Below are 23,351 nucleotides of genomic sequence, written 5' to 3'. Positions count from 1 at the left end.
AAAGCCCTACAGTTACAGAGTTTGTGGTAAGTCCTACCTGCACTGACCAAAGCAAACTAATGCACAAGAATGCAAAAAGGCATGATATGAAAAAAATCTGCTTCATGTAATTATGTGACTAAAAGTGAAAGGAACAACTGGCATAGATGGAAGGGTAAACTTGAGAAATCATTTATGAGCATTTCAAAACATCTGATACCGTATTGAAACTGGAACTGCTGGAATTTTTTGGCTGCTCTTCCCGGAGTTTTTCTTCTTCATATGGTGAACAGTCTGCAGAAAGGCATTTCGTTTGGGAGGCATAGTGCTTTATCAAGCAGGGTCCCTGCAGCCCTGGCAGAATGAGGGATAAAATGCTTAGCCATGAACTGCTGAAGGTGAGCTGTGACATGTTCAGCTGGAGCTTGGACAAAGCACAACTCCTTCAGGTTCTTTTTAAACAGTGGGGATAGAGGTTAGGGTGCCTGTACACCTCTGTTTGGCAAGCTGCTGAGAGGATGCTCACCAAAATGGAACATGGTAGTACGTACGCGTTGTGTAACAGCATCTTTTCCCTCATAGCTAAACTGTGCACCAGACAGTATAGAAAGAAGGCAGGGAAGATAATTAGATTTCTTAGATGTGGTGCTTTTTTTTTAACTTTTTGCCAGAGAAGATGCCTCCAGTTGCTTTGTTGCTTGTAGCACTGCCTCTAGTGCTATTGAGGTAGCCCTGAACTGCCCACGGGTGGATACCTGCACTCTTCTTGTGTTAACTTGATAAAACAACACAGTGGGGAAATATGAGCTTCAAAACTCACCCAGGTGAATAAAATGATGATCCTAAGCAAAACCCTCTCTGAAACCTGTATTTCAATATACTGACAGCTGCAGCTGTTTCTACCTGTATCCTTCCTAGATTAATCTACCTCTTATCAACATCAGATGAAAACAGTGATTTGCTGTAATTTTCATGTTGTGATAGCCTGCCAGGATGATGTACCAACCATTTATAGACAAGGTGGGTTCAAACCTTCTGGGTTGTTGTTGTGTGGTGTCAAGAAAACAGCAGCACAGTGCTTTTTCCATTTTCTGAGAAAGGATTTATATACATTCTGGGCTTCATCTGGCATCTTTCAAAAGAGACAAGATTTTTCCCCTTACAAAAAGATTCCTTATAACACTGGACAAACAAAATGAAACTGCCGGATGGAGAAAGAGAGCTGTGCTCTGCCATTCCAATCTGGGGTAAAACCAGAGCCCGACAGCAAGCACAAGCTATAGAAACTGTTTGCATTCTGATACTAGCAGTTTACAAAACCAAGGCAGGTGTGATCATTATACAAGCAAACTGCACAGCACTGGAGCCCTCGTCAGTACTGGGTCAGGCTGGTTGTGCTTTGCTTTTGTGACTTTTTGGTTTTTTTTTTCCTTCTCGTTTTAGAACTGAGGAAAACGACGCATCAGCCCCAAGGGAGGTGGATGTTTCACCCCACCTCTACCGCAGCTACGGGTGAGTTTAGCAGGCGTGTTGAAAAGTAACAAAACCGCTGCACCGGGCAGCAGCGGGGCCGGGCGGGGAAGCCGCATCCCGCGGCCCGCCGGGACGTGCCTCTTCCACCTCGGAGGCTGCCGGGCGGGGCCGCCCCGCTCCTCCCGGGGGGGGGCCGGGCCTGGCCGGGCCCTATAAAGGGCGTTATAAAGGGCGGGTCGCCCGTGGTGCTTCTCTACTCCCCGCTCTTTGCTATGGCCTCCGAGCGGCCCCCGTCGGCGTTCGCCGGGGCCGGGCAGCAGAGCGGGCTGCAGGTGTGGAGGGTGGAGCGGCTGGAGCTGGTGCCGGTGCCCCCCAGCCGCCACGGCGACTTCTTCGTGGGGGACGCGTACCTGGTGCTGCACACCGTCCGCCGGCCCGCCGCCGCCGCCTACCGCCTCCACTACTGGCTCGGTAGGCAGCGGGACGGTGCGGGGGTCCGGGATGGGGAGTAGCGCGAGCATGTCCTCGATGCTGCTGGTGAGGTTTCTGACGGCTTGGCTGGGCTGCGGCGGATGGGGAGCTGAATTTTCCCCCTCCCTTTTCACAAGGGCTGCGTGCATGAAGCTTCCAAGTTGAGTCGCTCAGTAACAGCGCTACAGCCAAGGATCGGGGCGATGCCGAGCCTCGCTGCGAAGAGTGTAGCAGTGCTAGCGGGCTCTGTGGGTGAGAAAATGGGGTGAGACAGAAAGGTGAACGTTTGCGTGCTTTGTGGTGTTAGCTTGGAAAAGCCCTGAAGATTTGCACTCGAGTCTTTGCTGCATCCAACCAACGAAATTCTGATGGAGAGTTTTCTTGCCTTTGTTTCTACTAGAGCTAAAATTCCATCTCGGCCATCTCCCTGTGGCATTGTTGTCCAGATGTTGCCTTTTCAGACGTTTCCTGATTATACAGAGATTGGAGGCAAAGTCACCGTTTTTTCTGTGAAACCTCCTCAATATCAGTCTGACAGCCTCGTAAAGCAGTCAAAAGTAATAGGGAGCCCTGCAATTGGGCTGTCTTTTGCCTTTAGCCTTGCCTAGCACAGTGTTTAGGGTAAAATAGAAGTCTGACATAAGGACGCATTTTAGGTGACTTTCTCATCTTCTGGAGGTTTTGTGAGACTTCCTTGTCTGGTCACTAAGACATCCAGCCACAGTGGTTGCTCTGTAGCTGCCTGTTTCTTCTTTCACCATCGGGTTTGTGTTTGTAGGCAATCATCTCAGTGAAAGCACATAAAGACAGGTCAATGTGCATTAATGTTAATGCGGTTGAGTTGCTGTGGTTCTTGTTGTACTTTTGGGTGCATTGAAAAAGAATAGCAGATAAAGCTGGGATTGCTTCTGCATAAATATTTCAAGCTTGTTTAGTTTTGCATGTGTTATGAGTTATCCAGCTGGCATGCGGGTTAGTGTCTGTCTTTGACAAGAGTATAATCGTGATGGCAGTGTAAATGAATTTCTGGCCGATGTTCTTATGCCAGCAGCACTGCTAGTTAGTAGCAGGGTTCAGCTGTTTAGACCTTTGTTAATGAAGGTAGAACTACTTACATAGGAGTTAAGGTGTGGTAGGCATCTCCCAGGGAAAGATGGCAAGGATTCTTTGCAACTGGAAATGATGTCAAATCGGTGACATTTGCACTGATTAAAACATCTTTGCTGTTGCCTAAGGAGCTTTAGTGGTAAATCCTGCACCTCTTGTGTTGATGGGGTGATACCCCAGTTGACTGTAGGGTGGCTAACTGCTGGGAAATCCCTTCCTGCTTGCACCAGTAGTGGGACAGAGATGCTCAAAGACTTCTGCAAGCTTAATAGCAACAGGAGACCAGAACTTCATCCATACAAGGTGTATGGGGAAGGGTAGTCACACCGAGGGCAAGAGTTTGTATCATTTTGGTATTTTTGCTGACCAGTTCTCATTGCTGTTATGCACACCAGGCTTTTCCTCATTGGTGAACACTGTATAACCTGTGGGCCAATAAGACCTCAGTAGGGTCTTTCTGAAGACTTCCCATAAACTGTCTCTGAACACCTGCAGTCATCAGCCAGATTTCAGGATGAAACACTTGGGAAATTGGATTGGTGGAAGCCCTACAGGCTTTGAGCTTAGATACTTAATGGGCCTTGCTATTTGGTGATATGGTCCTGTTCCTGCATGCCATCTGTGGCATTTGTTACTGTGTGGGTCTCATATGGTGGCTTTGAGTATGAATGGATTCTGACTTTACCAAATATGTCTCAAATTTAGAAGACCATTGAATTTTCATAACATGTTAGTCACAAACTTCCTCTTAATGTCTTGCTTGGGTGTACCCAGAAGGAAGTCTAGATCATGGGAGGATGGTCTGTGACCTTGATATGCTGACAGTTTTGTGCTGTGATTGGCATCCTAGGATTAAAGTGACCAAACAGTTCAATTGTCCTGAAGCTTCCTATTCAAAAGACACTGTTTTACCAAGTATCAGTGAAGTGCTGCCCAGATTGCATAATTTTGAACAAGTTAACTCATGTGCTGCAATGATGTTGGCATGGATAAGCAATCCGTGTGAATCTGTGCTGTGGCAGCTGTGTCCATTTTTAACTTTGCTCAGAGACCCTGGCTGGGTTGTCTGCACTAGCACTTGAGGGATGTTTTAGTAACTAAATTACTAATCCTAAGGGAGCTGTCTCAAAACTATCACTAGTGGAAACAGCCAGTATAAGACTACTTGTGGGAGTAAAACTAGCTATACTCCATATCTTAAATAAAATCGTGCATGGTGTTCTTATCTCTTCTTTTAACCCTTGTTCTCAGATTAAGTGATAAGACCTGTTCATGTGAACCAGGATCTAGTCTGGCAATAATCTTGATGTTTTTCCTATACATATATCTTTTCTTCCTCATTTATACCTGCTTGTGCCTCAAATTCAATGTAAATCTGTTTTTCATGCAAGCTTGAATAACCTCTGCTTAGACTGACTCTCATTTGTGGTTTTTAAACAGGATTTCACAGAGTATTGTGTTGCATAGCAGCTGTCACACCAAGCCTGCTAGTGGCTCTTACCTCTAACAGTGTTCTGAACGCCTGTGTAAATGCAAGCAATAAATCTGAAGGATCCAATTCCAATGAACATAAATAACTCTAAAAACAAACAAATGAACACCCTTCCCCCCTAGCTTTACCACCAATGTTAAGGTGGTACCCAAGTCTCAGAAAGCATGTTGCCGTTTATTGAGTTCTTCATTCTTCTGTCACTGAGTGATGGGAACATTCTCCCCCCTCAGGATTCTGGTGTTAAGTCCTGCTTTTAGTATTTGTTTTATCTTTTTTGGGTGGACCTCATATTTTGTTCTTCCCTATGCTGCTTTTATTTGGATCTTTTCCCTAGTTCATCCTTGCTGCTTTCTGGAGGTTTCCATTGCACCTATGTTACCACAAAAGCTGTGACGGTGGTACTGCTCCTGGGACACAAGGTCACAGTTGGTCGTGGGCAGTGGGGAGTCATCCTATGGTATTTGCACTGCTGGGCCATGAATAGGGCGCTCTCTCCCTAAGAGAGGAGCTAGGTCAGTGGTACCGTTAGGCATCCCTCTTCCCCCTCTCCCATGCTTTATTCTTTCCTAATACCTTACTGACAGACTTCCTGTGATACCAGTGACTCACAGTGGTGTGAGGTGGCACCAATACCAGACTACACACTTCCCCTTCTCCCACAGTCTGAGAGTTATCTCTGTTCAGACTGCCTGGGACTCTATGCTTTTTTTCCACTTGGTCACATAAGAAGCAAGGAAATGGTTAATGTAAGTGAGAAGCTGCTCTTGAGAATTGTTGTGCTTATCTCAAAGCAATCAGAACTGCTGAAAATCTTAATCAGAAAATGTATAAGCCTGTCTTAGAAGTTTTGTTTTAATACATATCCTGTTCTGCAATGTGATTGGGCCATCAACAGACTAGGTAAGGAGGGCATTTTGCCACAGTCCTGGTAAGAGTCTAATCCCTGAAAGGTACAAAACAAAGTGTGACATCATGAAGCAAATATCTGAACCCCAAAGCTGCTCTTTTTTCTCCAAGCTGTTCCAGGCAATCTGATAAAAGGTATCTAAGCAGAATGCCTTGCTTGCATTGTAACGTCAAGAGGACTGCTTTTGAACTATTCTGACTTTATAGCTTGGTGAGTTATTTGCATAAATACATGGTTTACCATGTAATCAGACCTATGATGTGAACTTCCTTTGTTGCAATTCAATTTGGAGTCCAAAAATCATTACTGCAGACACTTGCTAAACCAAATTAATTAAAATGTTCCCTTGCTCAAAGAGAATGAGAGAAGAAAAACTTCGCTATTTTTCACTGTTTTCCTTATGAATGCAGTTTTACAAGTAGTTAAGTAATTTTCTGGATGGTCATGCATTTAGTGGTGAGCAAGGTTATGACATACTGCTTTGTTGCAACATATACGTGGGCTGTACAGCCTGCTGGAGGCAGTGCCTGATTGTCACACAATTTCTCCAACGGGATTCAAAGTTATATTAGTGCTTTATAATATTTCATCTTATTTCAGGGAAAGAATGTACCCAGGATGAAAGCACAGCTGCAGCTATCTTTGCTGTTCAAATGGATGACTATTTAGGAGGCAAGCCTGTGCAGAGTAGAGAAATTCAAGGATATGAGTCTACTGAGTTTGTGGGCTACTTCAAAGGAGGAATTAAATACAAGGTAAAGATCCATCTGTCAAAATGTATTCTAAAAAATATATGTAACATTGTGCCCTAAATAAAATATTTTGCTTTGTAAATGGAAAGTTTAAATAGTAATTTCTTAATGCTTAGTGGTTTTAGATCTGAACCACCTATTTTAAACTGTAGGAGACCCAGTAATTGTACGGAAAGCAACAGATTGTTTACCAGCGGCTCTTCTGATATGTGAAAACCTTCCCTTCTCTTTCCCCCCAAAATCTAGCTATCCTGAGATTTCATACCTGTGTCTAAGGGAGCTCACAGTAGGGACTCTGGGAGATGGTAAATATCACAAAATTCTTTGTTATAGACTGAATCATTTTGTGCAAATGCAGAACTCGATGTGCTTAAGTGGTTGAGAACATGAACAGAATGGAAAAGACCATAATCTCACTTTAGTCTAAAAAAATATGCTTTTGCAGTCCTACTGCAGGTTTTTGTTTCGCGGTAGATGATAAAACCTCCCAAATACTTTTAATGATTTTTCTTTTTCTTTTCTAAGATGTTTTTAAAGCCCCCTTGTGTCAATTCCAGAAGCTGAATCTCTGGAAAGAATTTTTTTTGCAACATCTTTGTTAGTTTTTTTTAAGAATAAAGTAATGTATCTTCTGAAACTGTCCCTATAGCAGGTGCTCTGGGAGCTGTTGCTCAGTCAGCCTTTTATTCTATTATGGAGGTTTGCAACTTGTTATAGTTTAAACAAGCAATTTGAAGCCTCTAATTCTGCTTGCATAAGAGACTTTGGCAGTGACCTGGCCTTTTACTTTTTCTTTGTAATTTCAAGAGCCAGTTCCCATTCCAGCCAAAGATCTGGGTCTCCTGGCAGAGTGGAGAATATGCTCTCACAGAGGCAGACAGCCAAGCCAGTTTACAGGAATAAGTTATGCTTAAATTTCAACTTTATAGATTTTAAATCAACAGTTTGGTTTCGCTTCCCCCAATTTGGTGCCCCTTGTTAGGTTGCTCATATGTTGCAGATGTTCCTTCTAGAGAATTACAGAGCTGCTGTGGAATTACCCTTTCTGCTACACATCACCGGACACTAGAACAACCCAGACCTCCAAGATGTAAGGAAGCTGAGGAAAACTTATATAGGGACTGCATGTTCTGTGTTTCCTCAGTCTTTATTGGACAACCTACTGACTTTTGTCCTAACAGTGTGGTTTGGTATTACCTCATCTTCTGGATGATGCATCAGAGTGCTGTAAATCCTGTGCTTTCCCTTTGCCCATTCATCTGAAAACCCTTTGAAACATGGTGATGTCTGCTCCCTCTGATAGAAGTTCACACCTGAGGGTTGAGCAGCAGCAGCATTTGCTGTGTCTGTCTGGCTTGTGGTCAGCACTGCTAAACAGTATATTATTTTGGCTCCACTCTCACTGCATAAACTACTCACTTGTAAGATAAAGTTTGCCAAAATCAAGCTGAAATAAAGCTTGCTGCTTTGTTTCATTTTATTCAGGCAGGTGGTGTCGCCTCTGGATTTAATCATGTTGTTACTAATGATCTGAGTGCCCAAAGGCTTCTGCATATCAAGGGCCGGAGAGTTGTAAGAGCCACGGAAGTCCCCCTGGCTTGGACCAGCTTCAACAAAGGAGATTGTTTCATTATTGACCTTGGAAAGGTAAGTATTTCTTAGAGCAAAACACACTGAAAAGTAGGAGGTGCAACATCCCTTCTAAGGTCTGAATCATCCCCTAAAATGCACAGCTGATTTTTGTCACTCACTCAAACTGATAGGAAGAATTTGATTTAGAAAATCAGTTTGTGTCACAGCACTTTGAAGGTTCAAAATTGCCATAAATGTTTTCTGAAGTATGCACAGATTATCTTTCAGGAAAGAGTTCTCTTTCCCACTCTAGGCATTGGCATATTTTACTACTGATATTTGAACCTTAACCTGTTCCCAGTAAGTTCTGACTACCTTTGGCACTATGAACCAGCTGAATGAGATCAGTGCTAGGGTTCAGGGCAGAATGCAGATTGGACCTTTCTCTCAAGAGCATTTCTTCATATTTCTAAAACTGTGTTAAATAGCTGCAAAAGCAGTTGTGTTAATAAATGTCATATAAAGTGTTATAAAACTAATATTTCAAGAGATCTCTTGAGAAGCAATCCTATACTTCAAGGTTTTCTATTCAAACCAAGTAGAGATAGTGCACATGGACAGATAATTTTGCTTGCTTTGGGTGATTTAAAATATAGTACTGTCACATCATGATTAAGACTCTGATACTAAAAGTAGCAAGTGGGTTGTAGTCCCCTCTAGTTAGATGCTAGTTATCAATTTGAAATGATTCCCATGCCTGATATGCTGGCACGTAGAAAACAACGTATGATGGAAAAGAGCTTATCTGCAAGGCAGCATCTTCCGTTGGTCTTAACTGTAATGCTCCACAAGGAAGTGGTCAGTTACTTTAGCAAGTTTTCAGAGAAGAGTTCCCTGACCTACTGAAAAAGAGTTCTTCTGAACTCATGTTATGCATTTGGCTTTTTCCTCTGAAAAGCATCCCCTGGTGTGACAACTGAAGTTGTTAGTATCAAGTAGCTATATTGATTATATCTGTTTTTTATAATGCTTAGCAACCTTCAGGTGGAACACCAGCCAGTGTTTTCCCAACATCCCATATGGCAGTGTGGTCTAATCAACCGAAAGAGTCTAATGATCAGTGTCCCAACACTTGTCTCAATGTCACTTTGCAAAGTTAACACATAGGAGATGGCCAATTTGGAACTAAATACAGAGAAAATGCTGCTTTTGCAGTCAGGCTGTCACAGGTCTTGAGTTCACCTCCCATGAACATGCTGTGGAACTGGTGTACTCCATGAATTTGGCTAGTCCTGACCTCATTGTGTTACAGTTACCCAGTTCACCTAAGGTAGTTTGGGTCACGCTTCAGGCATGACAATAACACTAATATGTAGTGTTGTTACATGTATATCTTGGCTCTCATCCTTTTTGATGAGATTTGTCAAGAGGAGAGCACTGCCACTGAACTATTTAAATGCCACATAGGTTCATTTCTAATACTGAATGTACACTGTGAGCCTTTCTCATACTGCAGCATCACTCTGGTTTCTGATTTCCTGTTTGACAAGAGAGGTCAAGCAGCAATGCAACCCTGTGCCTTTGCAGGAAGAAAGATTAGATTTGAACAGTGTCTAGATCTCTTTTACCATGGTATGGGAAATGGCACTCAAATCACATGACTAATAACAGTTCTTGGTCTTGCTGTGTCAATGGTATGTGAGGGATGTGTTTTCTTGGATGTATTAAGGAAAAGTGTTTCAGTAGACATCTGTAGGAATTTCATCATAGGTTATTATATAAACCAGACCTTTCCTGTGGAAGATGAAAAGGCAATGCGTGACATAGTTCAAGATGAAGATGTGCAAGTCTAGTGAAACGCCTATAGAAAAATAGGGGTGGTCAAAAAGACACTGTCACAGTGGCAATCTTGAGCAAGTTTTATAACTATGCTTCAAGCTGAAATAACAATTTCAGATTGAAATTTCCCATGACTACAGGTCCACTCTTAATGGTTAAGTCTTTACAGGAGCTCCGAGTTGAATTTAGCAGTGGTTCTCAGCAAAAATTAAAGTAATGGAAGAGCAATAAAGCAACATGAAGTGATCAGCTGATTTTACTGAAAGCTTCTTAACTCAGTTCAGGAAGCTCTGCTGTATGAAGGCTCTCTAAAGTTGTATCCTTACTGATCAGCAAAAATACTTTCTACACATTTGTTCAGCTAGAGCTTTGTGAAGTGTAGGACTGGATTCTGTCTGTCTGACTCCCCTCCTGATGGGCAGCAGCGGCAGTGCTATCAGCCACAGGGCTGCAGAGGGCAGCGAGAGGGCTGTGTACCGCTAAGCCTCCTGGAAGAAATTAGGCAGCCCTTAAAATAAAGGGAAATGAGGAATGTGTGGTAAGTACCAAACAGTTCTGAGCTTGGGCCTGATTGAAGCTGGAAAGTTTTGTCAGTAGAATCAAAGTTCTGCTAATGAAACAGTACTCTTCTTCCCAAAGGAAGAATGCAGGCAGTGAGATGATAACTGTATCTCAAGTTAAGTGAAGACTAAAGATAGACTGCAGCCAGTTGTCTATTCTTCCTATTCCTATAGTGGTGGTTATAAACTGAATTATAAAAAGCCATGAGGTTGCTGGTTTGAAATTTAAGAGTCTATGATGTGCTTAAAAACAACTTGTGCCATCCAGTAACCAATGTATGTACTTCTCAAGGGCTCCATGAACCACAAGAGAAAATTATGTTAGAGCTCAAAAGTATGAGATTGAATAAAGCTGTTGTGATCATGTATCTGTCAGTGTGCTTCTACCTGAGCTCCTGAATTAATAGGTATGTCAAAAAGGAAAAGATTGCTGCCTTGCACAAAGACACTAGAAGAAATAAAAGCAAAAAGGCTGACTTTTTATCACATCTGCTTTTCATAAAACCTGTTAACCTGCTATAGATTAAGTTATGTTTGCAAAAAGAAAATCAACTTCTGCTTTTTTCTGCTTTTTAACAGTAAAAGACCAAGAGAACATATTTTTCTTTATGATTATGCCTATGGGGTATCACATTGCATGTTAAGCACAGCTGTAGTTTTGCTTGCTCCTGTTTTGCTTCTTGCCTGCACTCTCTTCTAGGTGGCTTTGCTTCTCTTCCTTCAGAGAAACCAGTTTAGAATCAGCATATTAATTGTATTAATAAAGTCCCTGTTTGTATGTAAACAGAACTGGAAGAGCAGATTCTTGCATGTTGGGGTTTGTCAGTTTAAGTTTCTCATTGATTTCCCTGGCATTAACAACTGATTAGTCATGTCCTTTTTCCATGTTTTTTCATTCACATGTTTCTCCTACAACTAACATCTTCCTCAGTTTCCCCCAGCTAAGAGCTAAACTGTTGCTTGCGCTGTAGTGGAGAATTGCCAAACAAGTAGCAGAGCTTGAGGAACTAAACTGCTTTTGTTCTTTATTAACTTTGTGGACTTTAGAGTGTGTTTCTGTCTGTGCATGGTGTATCTCAGTAAGCAGACACACATTTTTGTGTCATTCCATGAACCAGTTATTTTTACAGCTCCAGCAGTTTGAACTCCAGCATTCTGGAAATTTTTATAGTCCCAAAGTCATCAGATGGAGAGAAAAAAAAAACAAAACATTAAGCTTCCCCCACCTTCAGTCAGAGTTTCCAGGGTATGTAGTTTTCCTTCATACTCTGTGGACTCGAAAGCTTCCCCTCAGCCCCACTTTTATGCAGAAAAGCAGCCGAAACAGAGACAGTCATTAAAGTTCAAGGTGTACAGCACATACATGTATACACAAGGATTCAGACATGTTGGTTTTCTTCCTGGTACTGTAGGAAATCCACATGTTTTGCTCTTTGAGTAGCTGTTATTTAGAATGAATATCCTCCCGGTGCTTACCATTTAATGCGTGGTGGTGTAGCAAAAGCTGTTCCTAGCATACACTGTCAAAACAGGTGTGAGAGGAAAAATGAATATGGTAAGTCTATGAATGTGGTACATCTGACTTATTTTTAGTCTGACAATTTGTTCCAGTTGAATCAAATGGGAGACTCCAGGACTGGTTACAAAGGCGCTATTGTGATTATACCAGGGCCAGGCTGATGGTGGCCCTTGCAGCATTCTGAGTGAATTCAGTTTGTTTTGGATTATCAAAACTGTACAACTTTCAATGGCTCAGTGTGTCCCAGTTTACAAATGTAAAAGGCAGATTGGATGAATATATGAAATGATTTCCACTCCCCCCTGCCTGTATCAAGAATTCAGCAGTCAAGACAAGAAAAAAAACACTGAATAATTTAAGTAGAAAAATGTCTCCAGAAGCTTATATTAACCTGGTTCTATCTAAACATTCTTCTTAATATATATGTCAATTCCAAAAATTGAAAGTTTTCTACATCATTTGGACTTTGTTTTTTATTTAGCACTTTTTTAATTAAAAAATAATACTTGCAACAAAGCCCACATCACGCGCCTGCTTTTGGGCTCTCCGTTTTATTTCCAAGATCTTGGTGTTTGAAGTACAAACACTAGGGTAATGTGCCTTTGTTTTACAAACACTTTTAATGAGAACTGAGGGCACTGAAAGTATTTGTTATTTGCAGTTTATATAAAAACTTTTTTGCAAATCTATTTGTATTTTGTATTGTCATTTTTCCTTTAAATCTCATAACTTTAAGAGACTAGACTTTAACAAAGAACAGTTTCAGCTAAAGTGGACTCTTGCCTTATTGGAACAGCTGTTTATTAATGACCATGAAGAGAATGAATGGAGCCTCAGCTGAGTGCATGCCAATTATTTTGATAGTAGCATGACAAGATATGTATAGAAGCTTTGCCAATATTTTTGCTTGTTCAGTCTGTCTGTAGCTTGGCCAGTTTTATTCTGCTTCCCTCAAGAAGTGTTATCTAGAGTTCACTCACATGGGAGCATGAGGAGTGCAGGCTTCTTTGGGAACTCCTGCATCACAGCACCTCTCCTCCTGACCTGCCTTTCTTTAGATGCTTCATAATCCTTTCTTCTACCTGCCCACTGTGAAACCACTACAGGGGCTTTCTGTCATTTGGTTATTTGCTCAATCTCTGCTTTCTTAGAAATGGAAGCAGCTAAGCTTAAGAGAAGGGAGGAATTAAGGCAGTAATAACCTAACAAACCCCTTGCTTTAGCCCTTTTGTGTGAGTTGTGAGGGTAAAGAGAATGTAGTATGGTGTTTCACATGAGCAAGCAGATTTAGCTGAAGGACTTTGTTTTGTTTTTTGCTAAGCCCCTCTGCTTCATAGCCTTGCCTATGTACCTACTGTTGTGGTTTAGAGGAACAGAAGAGAACACCTTCACAAACATACTTTGAGTCAGAATAAGTTATGTCATGTTGACATGACAGGATCCACACTACAGTTTTAACTGACTCAGCTAAGTGCGGTAATATTTTTATATTTTTTATTTATTTTAATTGAGGTGCGGTTACATTTTGGGAGCATGTTCTGGTTCAGATGCAGGCAAAGGTGAACAGCTTTAGGGTGCCTCAGGGCCTGGCAACACAGAATGGAGGCACAGCAGCTTGTTGGTACTTTGCTTAGTCTGTCCTTGCTGAAAGCTTAATTTTTTTATTTTAATATTTTAAGATTAGTGAGATTTAATCTCCAAAACAAGCCACTGCTATTTTCTACCAAATTGAAATTTCACAACAAATTTGCTTTGAATTAGAAACCTGTCTAATTTATTTAGCTTTTTAATGTCTCTTCATGTAAGAGAATGCAAATCAGAAATTACAGTGTGGGCCTGGAAATTACTAGGTGTTCCAACAAAGATACAGGTTTAAAACACTTCAGTGTTGAGGACATGTTTGTAACCAGAACAAAACTGAGTTCTTCACAGATTTAAGCTTCTTAGGTTTTGCTTTCATTGCCCTGACTAAGACTTACAGAAAAGACACCAGGATGCAGAGTGTATTTTCATTTGCCTCCAAACTGAGCAGGCTGCCAGCTGAACACAGAGGTGGCTGTGTGTTAGGAGGGAAAACTTGGTTTTATGTCACTCCTGAAATAAGCATGTTTTTCCTTCTTTTACTCTACATGCCCTTTGGGACAGGAGTGGGAAGGCAGGAGGAATACTTTCACAAGCCCCCTCCAAACAGCAAAAGGTGCCAAGGTACTGGAGTACATGCTCATGAGCCGTGCATGACTATGCTGCCATGCACTGCTGTATAGAAGCTAGATGTTGGGTCATTTTTAATGTGCTATAGAAATCTTGTATGACTTGCTCAAGGTCGCTCTCAGACCGGAAATTGCCAGGGATAAAAGCAGTAAATCCAGCTACTCCTATAACTGGAAGACAGAACTGTGTCCCCAGAATGCACAGATGAGGAGAGACATGTGGGTTGCATGGCACAGATCTGGTTTGCCTTCCCAACCTCCCTCAGAAGCTCTAGGGTCATCATTGTGATTATTTATGATAACATTTGCTGACCCTTAGTTGCTAATTGTCCCACTGTAATATGACCAGTATATTGATATCAACAAACATTAATATCAGGTAATAGAATAGCTCTCTTCCGTATTCTCTCTCTCAAACTCTGTTAAAGAGATTAAAAACCCAAACCTGCGAGTACAAACTTCCAAAAATAAACTGAGCTTGGCATAAGAAAAAGTGATGAATGAAGTTCCTTTTTTATTTGAGGGGTGTGAACACTTTAAGTCTATTTTCATTTTAATGGAAACATTTTTTCTGTCAGCCTGCCAATTCAAAATAAGGTTAGCAAAACAAGCCTAAAAATAGTGAAGGTGTAGTACACCTAAGAAATTGTGAAAGTATTGACCGAGCTAAAGTAAATACCATATTATGACCCTAGTTGAGCACTTTATATGTATAATATATGTCTAAAAATAAATACATGAATACTAGGATACAAGCCAAAAGCTCAGAGGTCTGTTGGACATGGTTAGCTAACTAGCTGACTGTATTTCAGATAAATATAGATCTATAACATTAGTCTTGTCAAGAAGTTGCTTTAACTAAAAAAAGATATCTTTTTCTGACTTTAAATTGTTAAACCTCCCCAGTCTGCCTAGGGATTGAAAGGGGTAAACTCAATCGAAAAGACAAGCTTGTAAATATCCAGCTGAGCTTCTACCATGAGGTCTCAAAAATAGATATATTTAAAAATAAAGATGATTTTACTTCGGAAGAGAAAAGAACTAAATCTAAGCTCCTGAAAGCTTGTAGCACTAAGTGCTTAAGACGTTTGTTTAGTGCTCATAGTAAATATGATAAATTGTTATATACTTTGAGACCTTTGTGACTTGTCGCTGCTCACTTCCTTCTATTAGATTATACTGTACATGAAGTTTAGCTTTCAGGGTTTTAATAAAGAATACTGTCTTTATTCTCTAGTGCTGAAACAAAATCAGATTTTTGTTTTTCTAGCTTTTAAAATCAATGTAGTTTTTTTTAAGTAACCAGGGAAGATTAAGCTTACAGGGAGAGTATGGTTTATCCATGTGAACTTCATATCAAAGATGTTTTCAGACACTGCTTGTTGATGCAACTTTTTTATGCAGTAGGAGAAAACCCTACCACAAAGGTTTCTGAGAGTTACAGCTAACAAAATTTCATGTTTATTTATTTTAGTTTAGGACAAAAGTATTTAGGCCACATTATTTGGGGGAATGTTTCTGTAGTTAAGGAATGTGGGCTCCATAAGGAAAATAAGTCTGCAAATCAAAAGACCTGAAATCCATTACTGTAGATTCTTATTGGAAGTCTGGAGCCAGTGGACTGAAGGAGAGCCTAGTTTAGTCACTTGCTGACTGAAGGCAGACTGGGAGAATGCGCTGTGAATGCAGGGTAGCCAGAGGGTAGCTGTGCGGTGGGACAGATAATGCTAAGACATGCTAAGAAAAGAAAATGTAAATGTATTGTCTGAGAAGTAAAGGTCTTTGTAATTTGGAGTGACAATTTAGTTCTCACAATATCCTTGTGGTCAGTGAGGTAAATGCTGTTCATTTTGTAGATGAGAATACTTGTTTGAGATTGCATGGTCAGTTACCAAAAGACCAAGTGAAGGCAGACACGTACACATGGAAACTGAACTTGTAACCCTTCTGAATGAGTAATCTCCATGAACTGTAGCATACACACTAAGGCAATAGCTTCATAACCTCTTCAGCTAATTCTGTATCTATGTCTTCTTCCTGTTATTGCTTCCAGATAGGGAACTAAAAATGTCTATTAATTGCTGCCATATCTTTAGTGATTCCTGTTTTTCATGTAATTTCAAATAAGCTCAATTAGTAGGAAGTATGCCAAGATGAGCATGAGTAAGTTTGGGTGCTGAAATTCTCAGAAATTAAAGGAGTCTGTGTTTCAGGAAGCCTCCCAAAACTTGGGAGTTGTCTAAAGCAGTGCATGGCTATAATAAATATATTAAAAACTCTGCTGAAATTGAAACTTTTTATTTTCTACAGACTCAAGGCAGTCTTTCATTAGTTATTTAGAAAAAAAAAAACAAACAAAAACCTGTTTCCCCAAATATGCACTAATATTTTCTTTTCCTGTGGAAACGTTGAAAGCCTGATTTAAGATAAAGTTCAGACGCAAAGCCAAGCATGTCTCCAGATTCTGGACACTCAGTAAGCTGACAGAATTTAAACCAGAACTTGGAAGCAGATTTTTTTATTTTTTATTTTTTATTTGTTTTAAGCCTACAGTCCTGTTGCTAAAGGCAAGCTGAAAACCTCCCAGCTTTTGTTGTGCAACATCTGCAAGTTGAAAGGCATCCAGTTCTGGGAACCTGTATTATCCTGACATAAGCGTGAAACTTCTTATTTGAAGGATGCTTCCAAAGGGGAGGGAACTTGGCTGTGAGATCGCTGAGGTTTTCTTGTTTGCTGTTTTTATATCTGAGCTGGCAAATAGTATATACCAGAAGTTGCTAGCACTGTTTTGCATGCAGGTGGCGTCAATATTAGCTGTCTTCTATAAGTCTGCATCTGCTAGTACTGAGAAGCTGTGCTACATTTCTCACTTGTTGCAAACTACTATTTCAAGTACTGTTCAATAACAGTGGTCAGCAGAAATGGCTTTAAAAGCTTTTTTTGAATGAAACAGGTTTTCATCCAAAAAACTAAGTTTTATACAGCCTGTAAAACTAAGACCCCATAACTTAACTCAGTGAGGGTCCTGATTAAATCCTTATTTGCTTTGTAGATGAATACAAACCAGTTAAATCTTTTAAAAAGTTGAAAATTATAGGGTACCTTTATTTCGGTACTGTTTGGGCCAGTTGATAGAATCAAATCACTTTCTTCCGGGAGAAGGGAGTGGGGGGGGAAAGCAACCAGCCAAGCTAATTAGTTCCCTTTGACTAGTTCTTTCCAGCTCAGCCTCTAGCAGCTCTGTGGCTTATGTTCTGCTGCTTTTACTGATTTTCATCAAGACTGAAATCTAAATTCTTTATTCTGAAATGCTTTGCATTCAGGATGAATAATGGGACTTGCCAAAACTAGGGGTCCTTGGTCTGTGGTGTGACTGGGTTAGGTGACCTGTCTTTAGGCTGATTCTGGTGGCTCTCCTTCCTGAAAGGTGCTTTGGGAGCACACTCTGTTCTGGTTGAATTGCACTTTCCCAGTCATGTGCAGGGCAAGCCTGTTTCCTACCTATTCAGCCAGGTGAGAGGAAGGTCTTGAAGGCCTGTAAGATGGTATCTAGGGGTGGGTTACTGCCACTAGTGCACTCACTTGTCAACATGAAGAGCAGCTTCTTCAGTGCCTGAGGAGCTCCTTGCAAAGGTGGCAATGGCACAGGGTTGGCCGCTGGGTCAGCAGGTTACCTGTGGCTGTTTGCAGCATTTCCTGAACAGATCTTCTACAGATGTGTCTCTTGTCTTTAGTCAGTTCCTGAGGCAGGAAGGGTCCATCTTGTGCTGGGGAGGAACTGACCAGAAAACCAGGGTATTCCTGATCTGTAAATCTTTAGAAGTAATTTAAAAAGACATTTGTGATAACAACAGTTGGAAGGGCTGGCATTAATCTGAAGTTAATGAATTTTTATGAGCATTAGATTAGCTGTACACTGAGGAAAAATCTTCTGGTGAAGAAGACTTTGCATTGAAAACACTGACGTCATCAGTTTGATGTGGCTTGATGCAGCAGAGTGTGCAACAAATATCATTCTACACCAAAAAGTCACCAAAATAAAAACTGGATTGAAAGATCTAACATTCCTGTGCGTAGCACATACAGTCAGGATTTCCTTGGGATTTTGAAATTACTTTGTTTCTTGCCACAGATGAGAACCGGCACTCCTGAATAGCGTAGATGAGAAACTGCCAGATGTAAAATAAAAACCAATTTGCAGTAGCAAATTTAGGACTTTCAGGTTCTTCATATATATATATGAAGATATATATGAAGATATATCTGTATTTGGGATAAAACTCAGTCAAACCAGCACTCTGACTATTCTGAGATTAAGTGATCTCCTAGTATTTGGATACTAAATTACATTATGTAAATATCTTGCATATTATAAATATCTAGGTGACTTAACAAATCTCTTCTGGAAAGTACCTCTGAAAGATGCAGCTTCACTGACATTCTCATGACTTAGATCCAGTCACTTTATAAAATTAATATTTTATTAATGATTAAGTTTATTAATGATTTTCCTCACCATTGAATCTTATTGCTAATGTGTGTGTGCTTTTAATTATTATAGGAAATCTATCAGTGGTGTGGCTCATCATGCAATAAATACGAGCGGCTGAAGGCTACTCAAGTTGCTGTCGGCATTCGGGACAATGAACGAAACGGAAGGTCTAAATTAATTACTGTGGAAGAAGGGAGTGAACCAGACCAGCTCATAGAGGTATTGTGATATACATACCGGTTACTAACTTAGCTGTGAATAAAATGTTTTTATGCCTCAAGAACTAAATGGGATTTGTCTCAAGCCTCAAGTTCTTCAAGGATTCCAGGAAGTCAGATTTAGGTTATGGGAGGCCAGCTTATACTTCTTTTCCCTCCTTATCCAAGCACTGTTAAATTCATTGGGCAACAGAATCTGAGAGAATTGATCATCTGGGAATACCTTTTCAGGAACTAAATATTTGCTTTTTTATTTTTGAGTTAGCCGTAAGGTGTCTGAATGAACAGCATAGCTCACACCTCAACCACGCCGCCGGCTCTGTATGGGGAAAGAGCAGCATGGAGGTGGGACAGAACCAAGCAAGAGGAAAGATACAGAATTACTATGTCTGTGAAGCAAAAAAATGTAGCAAATTCCACCGAGATTCATGAAGCCAAGCAGGCTGCCTAACCATTTCTATGACAAACTCTCCTCCAGCTGGCCTCTAGTAACCCTTCTGTACTTAAAATGTTTAACCATTTACTTTAAAAAGAGTCGAAAGAATATTACAACTTACAGAGTTTTCAGATCTTGGAAAAAAAAAAAAGCACTGATTTTTTTGCAGGCCACACATGCTAATTAAAGCATTCATTGTCACTTTTCATTGTGTGCTAAATTAAGCCTTTTCTGTTCATTCTCCAAAAAGAAGGAAGAGGGAAGCAGGGTCATAAACCACTCTCCAATAAAATGGAAAATGTACAGTTGGAATATTGTCTTGTACTTTAGATTAACTTCAGGAAGTAATGCTAATGGTGCATGCAGGTATGCCATTAATTTTGGTGGTGCTTGCATTCAGTTTTGTCAAGTGCTGTGTAAATAGTTATTACCTAAGCACAAAACATGCCAGGTGCTGAGTTGCCTCCTGTGGCCATGCGGGTGATCACCGCCCCTTTGGATGATCTGTACATCTGCTTGCAAAGGCATTTTTTGCTATGGGTTGTAAATACACATGTGGTTGTGCTCAAAGTAGGGGAGGTGGCACCCAGCACACCACAGATTTTTGAAGGGTTAAGAAAAAAAAACAAACCCAAGCAAAAAAATCCTTTTCCTGGCTTTTTACTTCCTTGTACAGACTTCTCACACCAGCTCTGATGTGGCACATGCTTTACACCTGTGACTTTTTTTTTTTTTTTAATTTTTAATTAGGATATAGAATCACAGAATGGTTTGGGTTAGAAGGGACCTTAAAGATCATCTGTTTCCAAGTCCCCTGCCATGGGCACGGACACATCTCACTAGACCAAGTTGCTCCAAGCCCTCTCCAACCTGGCCTTGAGCACTGCCACGGATGGGGCAGCCACAGCTTCTCTGGGCAACCTGTGCCAGGGCCTCACAACCCTCACAGGAAACAATTTCTTCCTTATATTTAATCTAAATATCCCCTCTGTCAGTTTAAAGCCATTCCCCCTTGTCCTATCACTACATGCCCTTGAAGAAGACCCTCTCCAGATTTGTTGTAGGCCCCCCTTTAGGCACTGCTATATGGTCTCCCCTGAGCCTTCTCTTCTCCAGGCTGAACAGCCTGTCTTCATGGGAGAGGTGCTCCAGCCCTTTGATCATCTTCGTGGCGTCCTCTGGACTCGCTCCAATAATAAGTGTTTTTTTATAATTTTCTATTTATTTATCTTACGTTTATTTTGTTTCTATTTCTATTTAATATTTTTATAATTAATCTTTTCTTCATTTGCTCAGTAGTATCTGAAGAAGTTTCTGCTGTTTCTTTTTGCATTGTGAATATAGAGGGAAATAAAATGGGTAGTTCAGAGCAAGTAGGTTCATGGCTTTCATTACCACCACTGTCATGAGCCTGATTTGAGTGAGTTTGTCATCATCCAGAGCTTACCTTCTAGCTTGCATTATGCTAGGTAGCTGTGTTTTAGGAAGTGCTGGTCACATAACAGGGTCTGCAGCTCAGCTGTGTCTGTCCCACTCCAAGCTCTGAAATGTGATGCTGGTACACCAGGAGGGTAGTTAACCTCACAAACATATAAAACTTATTAATTCCTATTCCTGTTAAAGTGATATCCAGTTCCTGGTGCTCTTCATTTTGATTTCTCCTTGCTGTCACAAAATGGTCTTTAATTTGCTATAGCCCTTACCCAGGCTGACTGCCCTGCATCAGGAAGGATGGACTTTTGCCATCTCTAGCTGTCTTAGAAAAAGGCTGATTTATTTACTAGGGAAAATAATTATGTACTTTAAGTATTTATTTTGTCATCCAGTATGCCACTGAAATCGGAATGAGATTTCCTGAAATCCTCTCTGATAAGTGTCAGGAATGATTTCCCCTGCTGTAAGTAGAAATCTGCTTCCATACGAGTGGCTAAATGGCTAAACCTGCTTGTGCAGTGCTGCCAGAGAAGTGTTCACCAGGCAGGGGCTGATATACCCACCACGAGTACCGAGGTAAACAGCCAACAGCGCTCATAGCCCTGCTCTGTAAGCACAGAGTCCTAACTCCCAGCCAGCAAAGGAAGACTGCTGTGCCTGTACCCACAGAGGCCAGGCACAGGCTCATTCCACAAACCCTGCCAGCCTTCTGTCCTGCTACGGGATTAGCAGAGGTAGCAGTGGCCATGCCAGGCTGCTGTTTCCAGGCCAGTCGCTTTCCCGCTAGGAGCTGGGGAGTTGCAGGTGAGCTGAGCTAGTCTGACAAGGGCAGTTGCCTACTCACAGCTACCGCTTTAGCAAGAAGTGGGAACAGGCTGGCACGGCTTGAACAATTTGCTCATGGGAGAGAGCATGCTGTAGGGCTGGATCAATTGATGTGACAGGCCAGCAAGATAGAGCTTGCTTGCCCTGGGAAAGGAGAGCAGCTAGAAGCTGGGCACATGAGTAGTTTTGATGGCAGCAAGCCTGTTTTTCATCTGCCATAGTGACCAGGGGCCACTTGAGAACACAGTGACCATTCTGTGCTCGCACTCAGGAAATGCAGCATGTCTGGAAAGCTCAGACCTGCAGTGAGAGCACAGAAGGTCTCATAAGATGCTGCAGGAATCACTAGAACTCTTTGGCTGCAAGGACAAGGCAGAAACTTTCTGTGCGGGCACATCAGAGGTATTTGATCTGGCTGTTTGTACTTGAGGTGACGTACCAACCAGCAGCGCAGTACAGGGTTGCTGCCTCATAAATTTAGAAAGTAACAGACCACCTTGGACAAATTGCTGCTGTTGCTGCTCAGTAGCCGTGACTGGTCTCCACAGTCGCAGCTGCCCATATTAAAATGCACCAGATGCTGACTCTGCTCTTAAACATGTAAACAGCTGAATAAAGTTACTCATTCTGCTGGATTTTAGGCCTGAATGTTCAAATTGTGTTACAGGAAATTTTTCACCTGCATGAGACCAATCCAAAAATAGGTCTTAGCAATGCTTGAGTCAGTTTGGTTGCTCTAGAGTCACCACATTAGGGTTAAAGCTAGCCACGCTTCTTTTTTTAACTTTAACCAAAAGGAACACTAAATACATAGTTTCAAAACTGACCCCAAATTCCCTAGGGTCCATTGTGGGCCCTGTTGCTTGTCTTTCTGACTGGTTACAGTCACAGTGCTGCATTTGGATGCCCAGGAGATCGCTGAGGCCTGAGAGAGCAGCCACAGTGCCAGGTAGTCGTACTCAGGACAGACAATTTTCTGACTGTAGCTGGAATCTCTCCTCTAATTCTGAAGAGAGGATAGCACTGGGGAACCTGAATTTTAAAAACAGTTCCCCATGATCTCATTATGTAATGTCATGGGAAATGGTGAGTGGGATGGGTGATGGACTGAGGTACCCTGTCTCAGTGGAGTTATTGTCCACTGTTTGGCTAGTGAATGTGTGAGCTGTGCTTCTGTAGTAGTAGGGGAAGTAGTAGTGAAGGGGAAAGGGACCTGGGGGTCCTGGTGGATAGGAGGATGACCATGAGCCAGCAATGTGCCCTTGTGGCCAAGAAGGCCAATGGCATCCTAGGGTGCATTAGAAAGGGTGTGGTTAGTAGGTCGAGAGAGGTTCTCCTCCCCCTCTACTCTGCCTTGGTGAGGCTGCATCTGGAATATTGTGTCCAGTTCTGGGCCCCTCAGTTCAAGAAGGACAGGGAATTGCTTGAAAGAGTCCAGCACAGAGCCACAAAGATGATTAAGGGAATGGAACATCTCCCTTATGAGGAGAGGCTGAGGGAGCTGGGTCTCTTTAGCTTGGAGGAGACTGAGGGGTGACCTCATCAATGTTTACCAATATGTAAAGGGTGAGTGTCAGGATGATGGAGCTAGGTTTTTTCAGTGATGTCCAGTGATAGGACAAGGGGCAATGGGTGTAAACTGGAGCATAGGAGGTTCCATGTGAACATCAGGAAAAATTTCTTTACTGTGAGAGTGGCAGAGCACTGGAACAGGTTGCCTAGGGGGGTTGTGGAGTCTCCTACACTGGGGATATTCAAGGCCTGCCTGGACAAGTTCCTGTGTGACGTACTCTAGGTTATCCTGCTCTTGCAAGGGGGTTGGACTAGATGATCTTTTGAGGTCCCTTCCAACCCTTGGGATTCTGTGATTCTGTTTTCAGAGTAATGGCAAACTAGAGAAACAAAGAATTGGAAACATCTTTGTTTGTGAAGTTTACTAGTTGGTCAGGAAGCTGAAGCTGCTTGGAGTAATGCAGGAAACAGAAATTCAGTTCATCACCCAAGAGAAAGATGCAAAGCACCCAATCCTCCATTTGTAGCACACCAAAACCTTGATCTGGTATGG

At 41.6% G+C, this 23,351-nt stretch overlaps 1 protein-coding gene across 2 annotated transcripts in view; it reads left to right on the top strand.

The window, feature by feature from the left end:
- Positions 1-1,681: 1,681 nt before the first annotated feature.
- SCIN (scinderin) overlaps positions 1,682-23,351 on the top strand; it is a 47,647-nt gene continuing 25,977 nt past the window's right edge. The window contains exons 1-4 of one of the 2 annotated variants that reach the window (XM_057429211.1): positions 1,682-1,923; positions 6,030-6,184; positions 7,667-7,828; positions 18,443-18,592. In XM_057429211.1, coding sequence (XP_057285194.1) covers positions 1,725-1,923; positions 6,030-6,184; positions 7,667-7,828; positions 18,443-18,592 — 666 coding nt within the window. In that variant the 5' untranslated portion in view covers positions 1,682-1,724. Of the gene's footprint in view, positions 1,939-6,029; positions 6,185-7,666; positions 7,829-18,442; positions 18,593-23,351 lie in introns of both variants that reach the window. The other variant, XM_057421060.1, reaches the window with a different exon arrangement.

This window comes from Pezoporus wallicus, unplaced genomic scaffold, assembly GCF_028554395.1.
Source record: "Pezoporus wallicus isolate ANWC-B61680 ecotype Strahan unplaced genomic scaffold, APGP_CSIRO_Pwel_v1 contig_7099, whole genome shotgun sequence".
Taxonomy (NCBI): domain Eukaryota; kingdom Metazoa; phylum Chordata; class Aves; order Psittaciformes; family Psittacidae; genus Pezoporus; species Pezoporus wallicus.
Note: the sequence above shows the minus strand (reverse complement) of the source record. Positions and strands in the feature narration are given on the sequence as shown.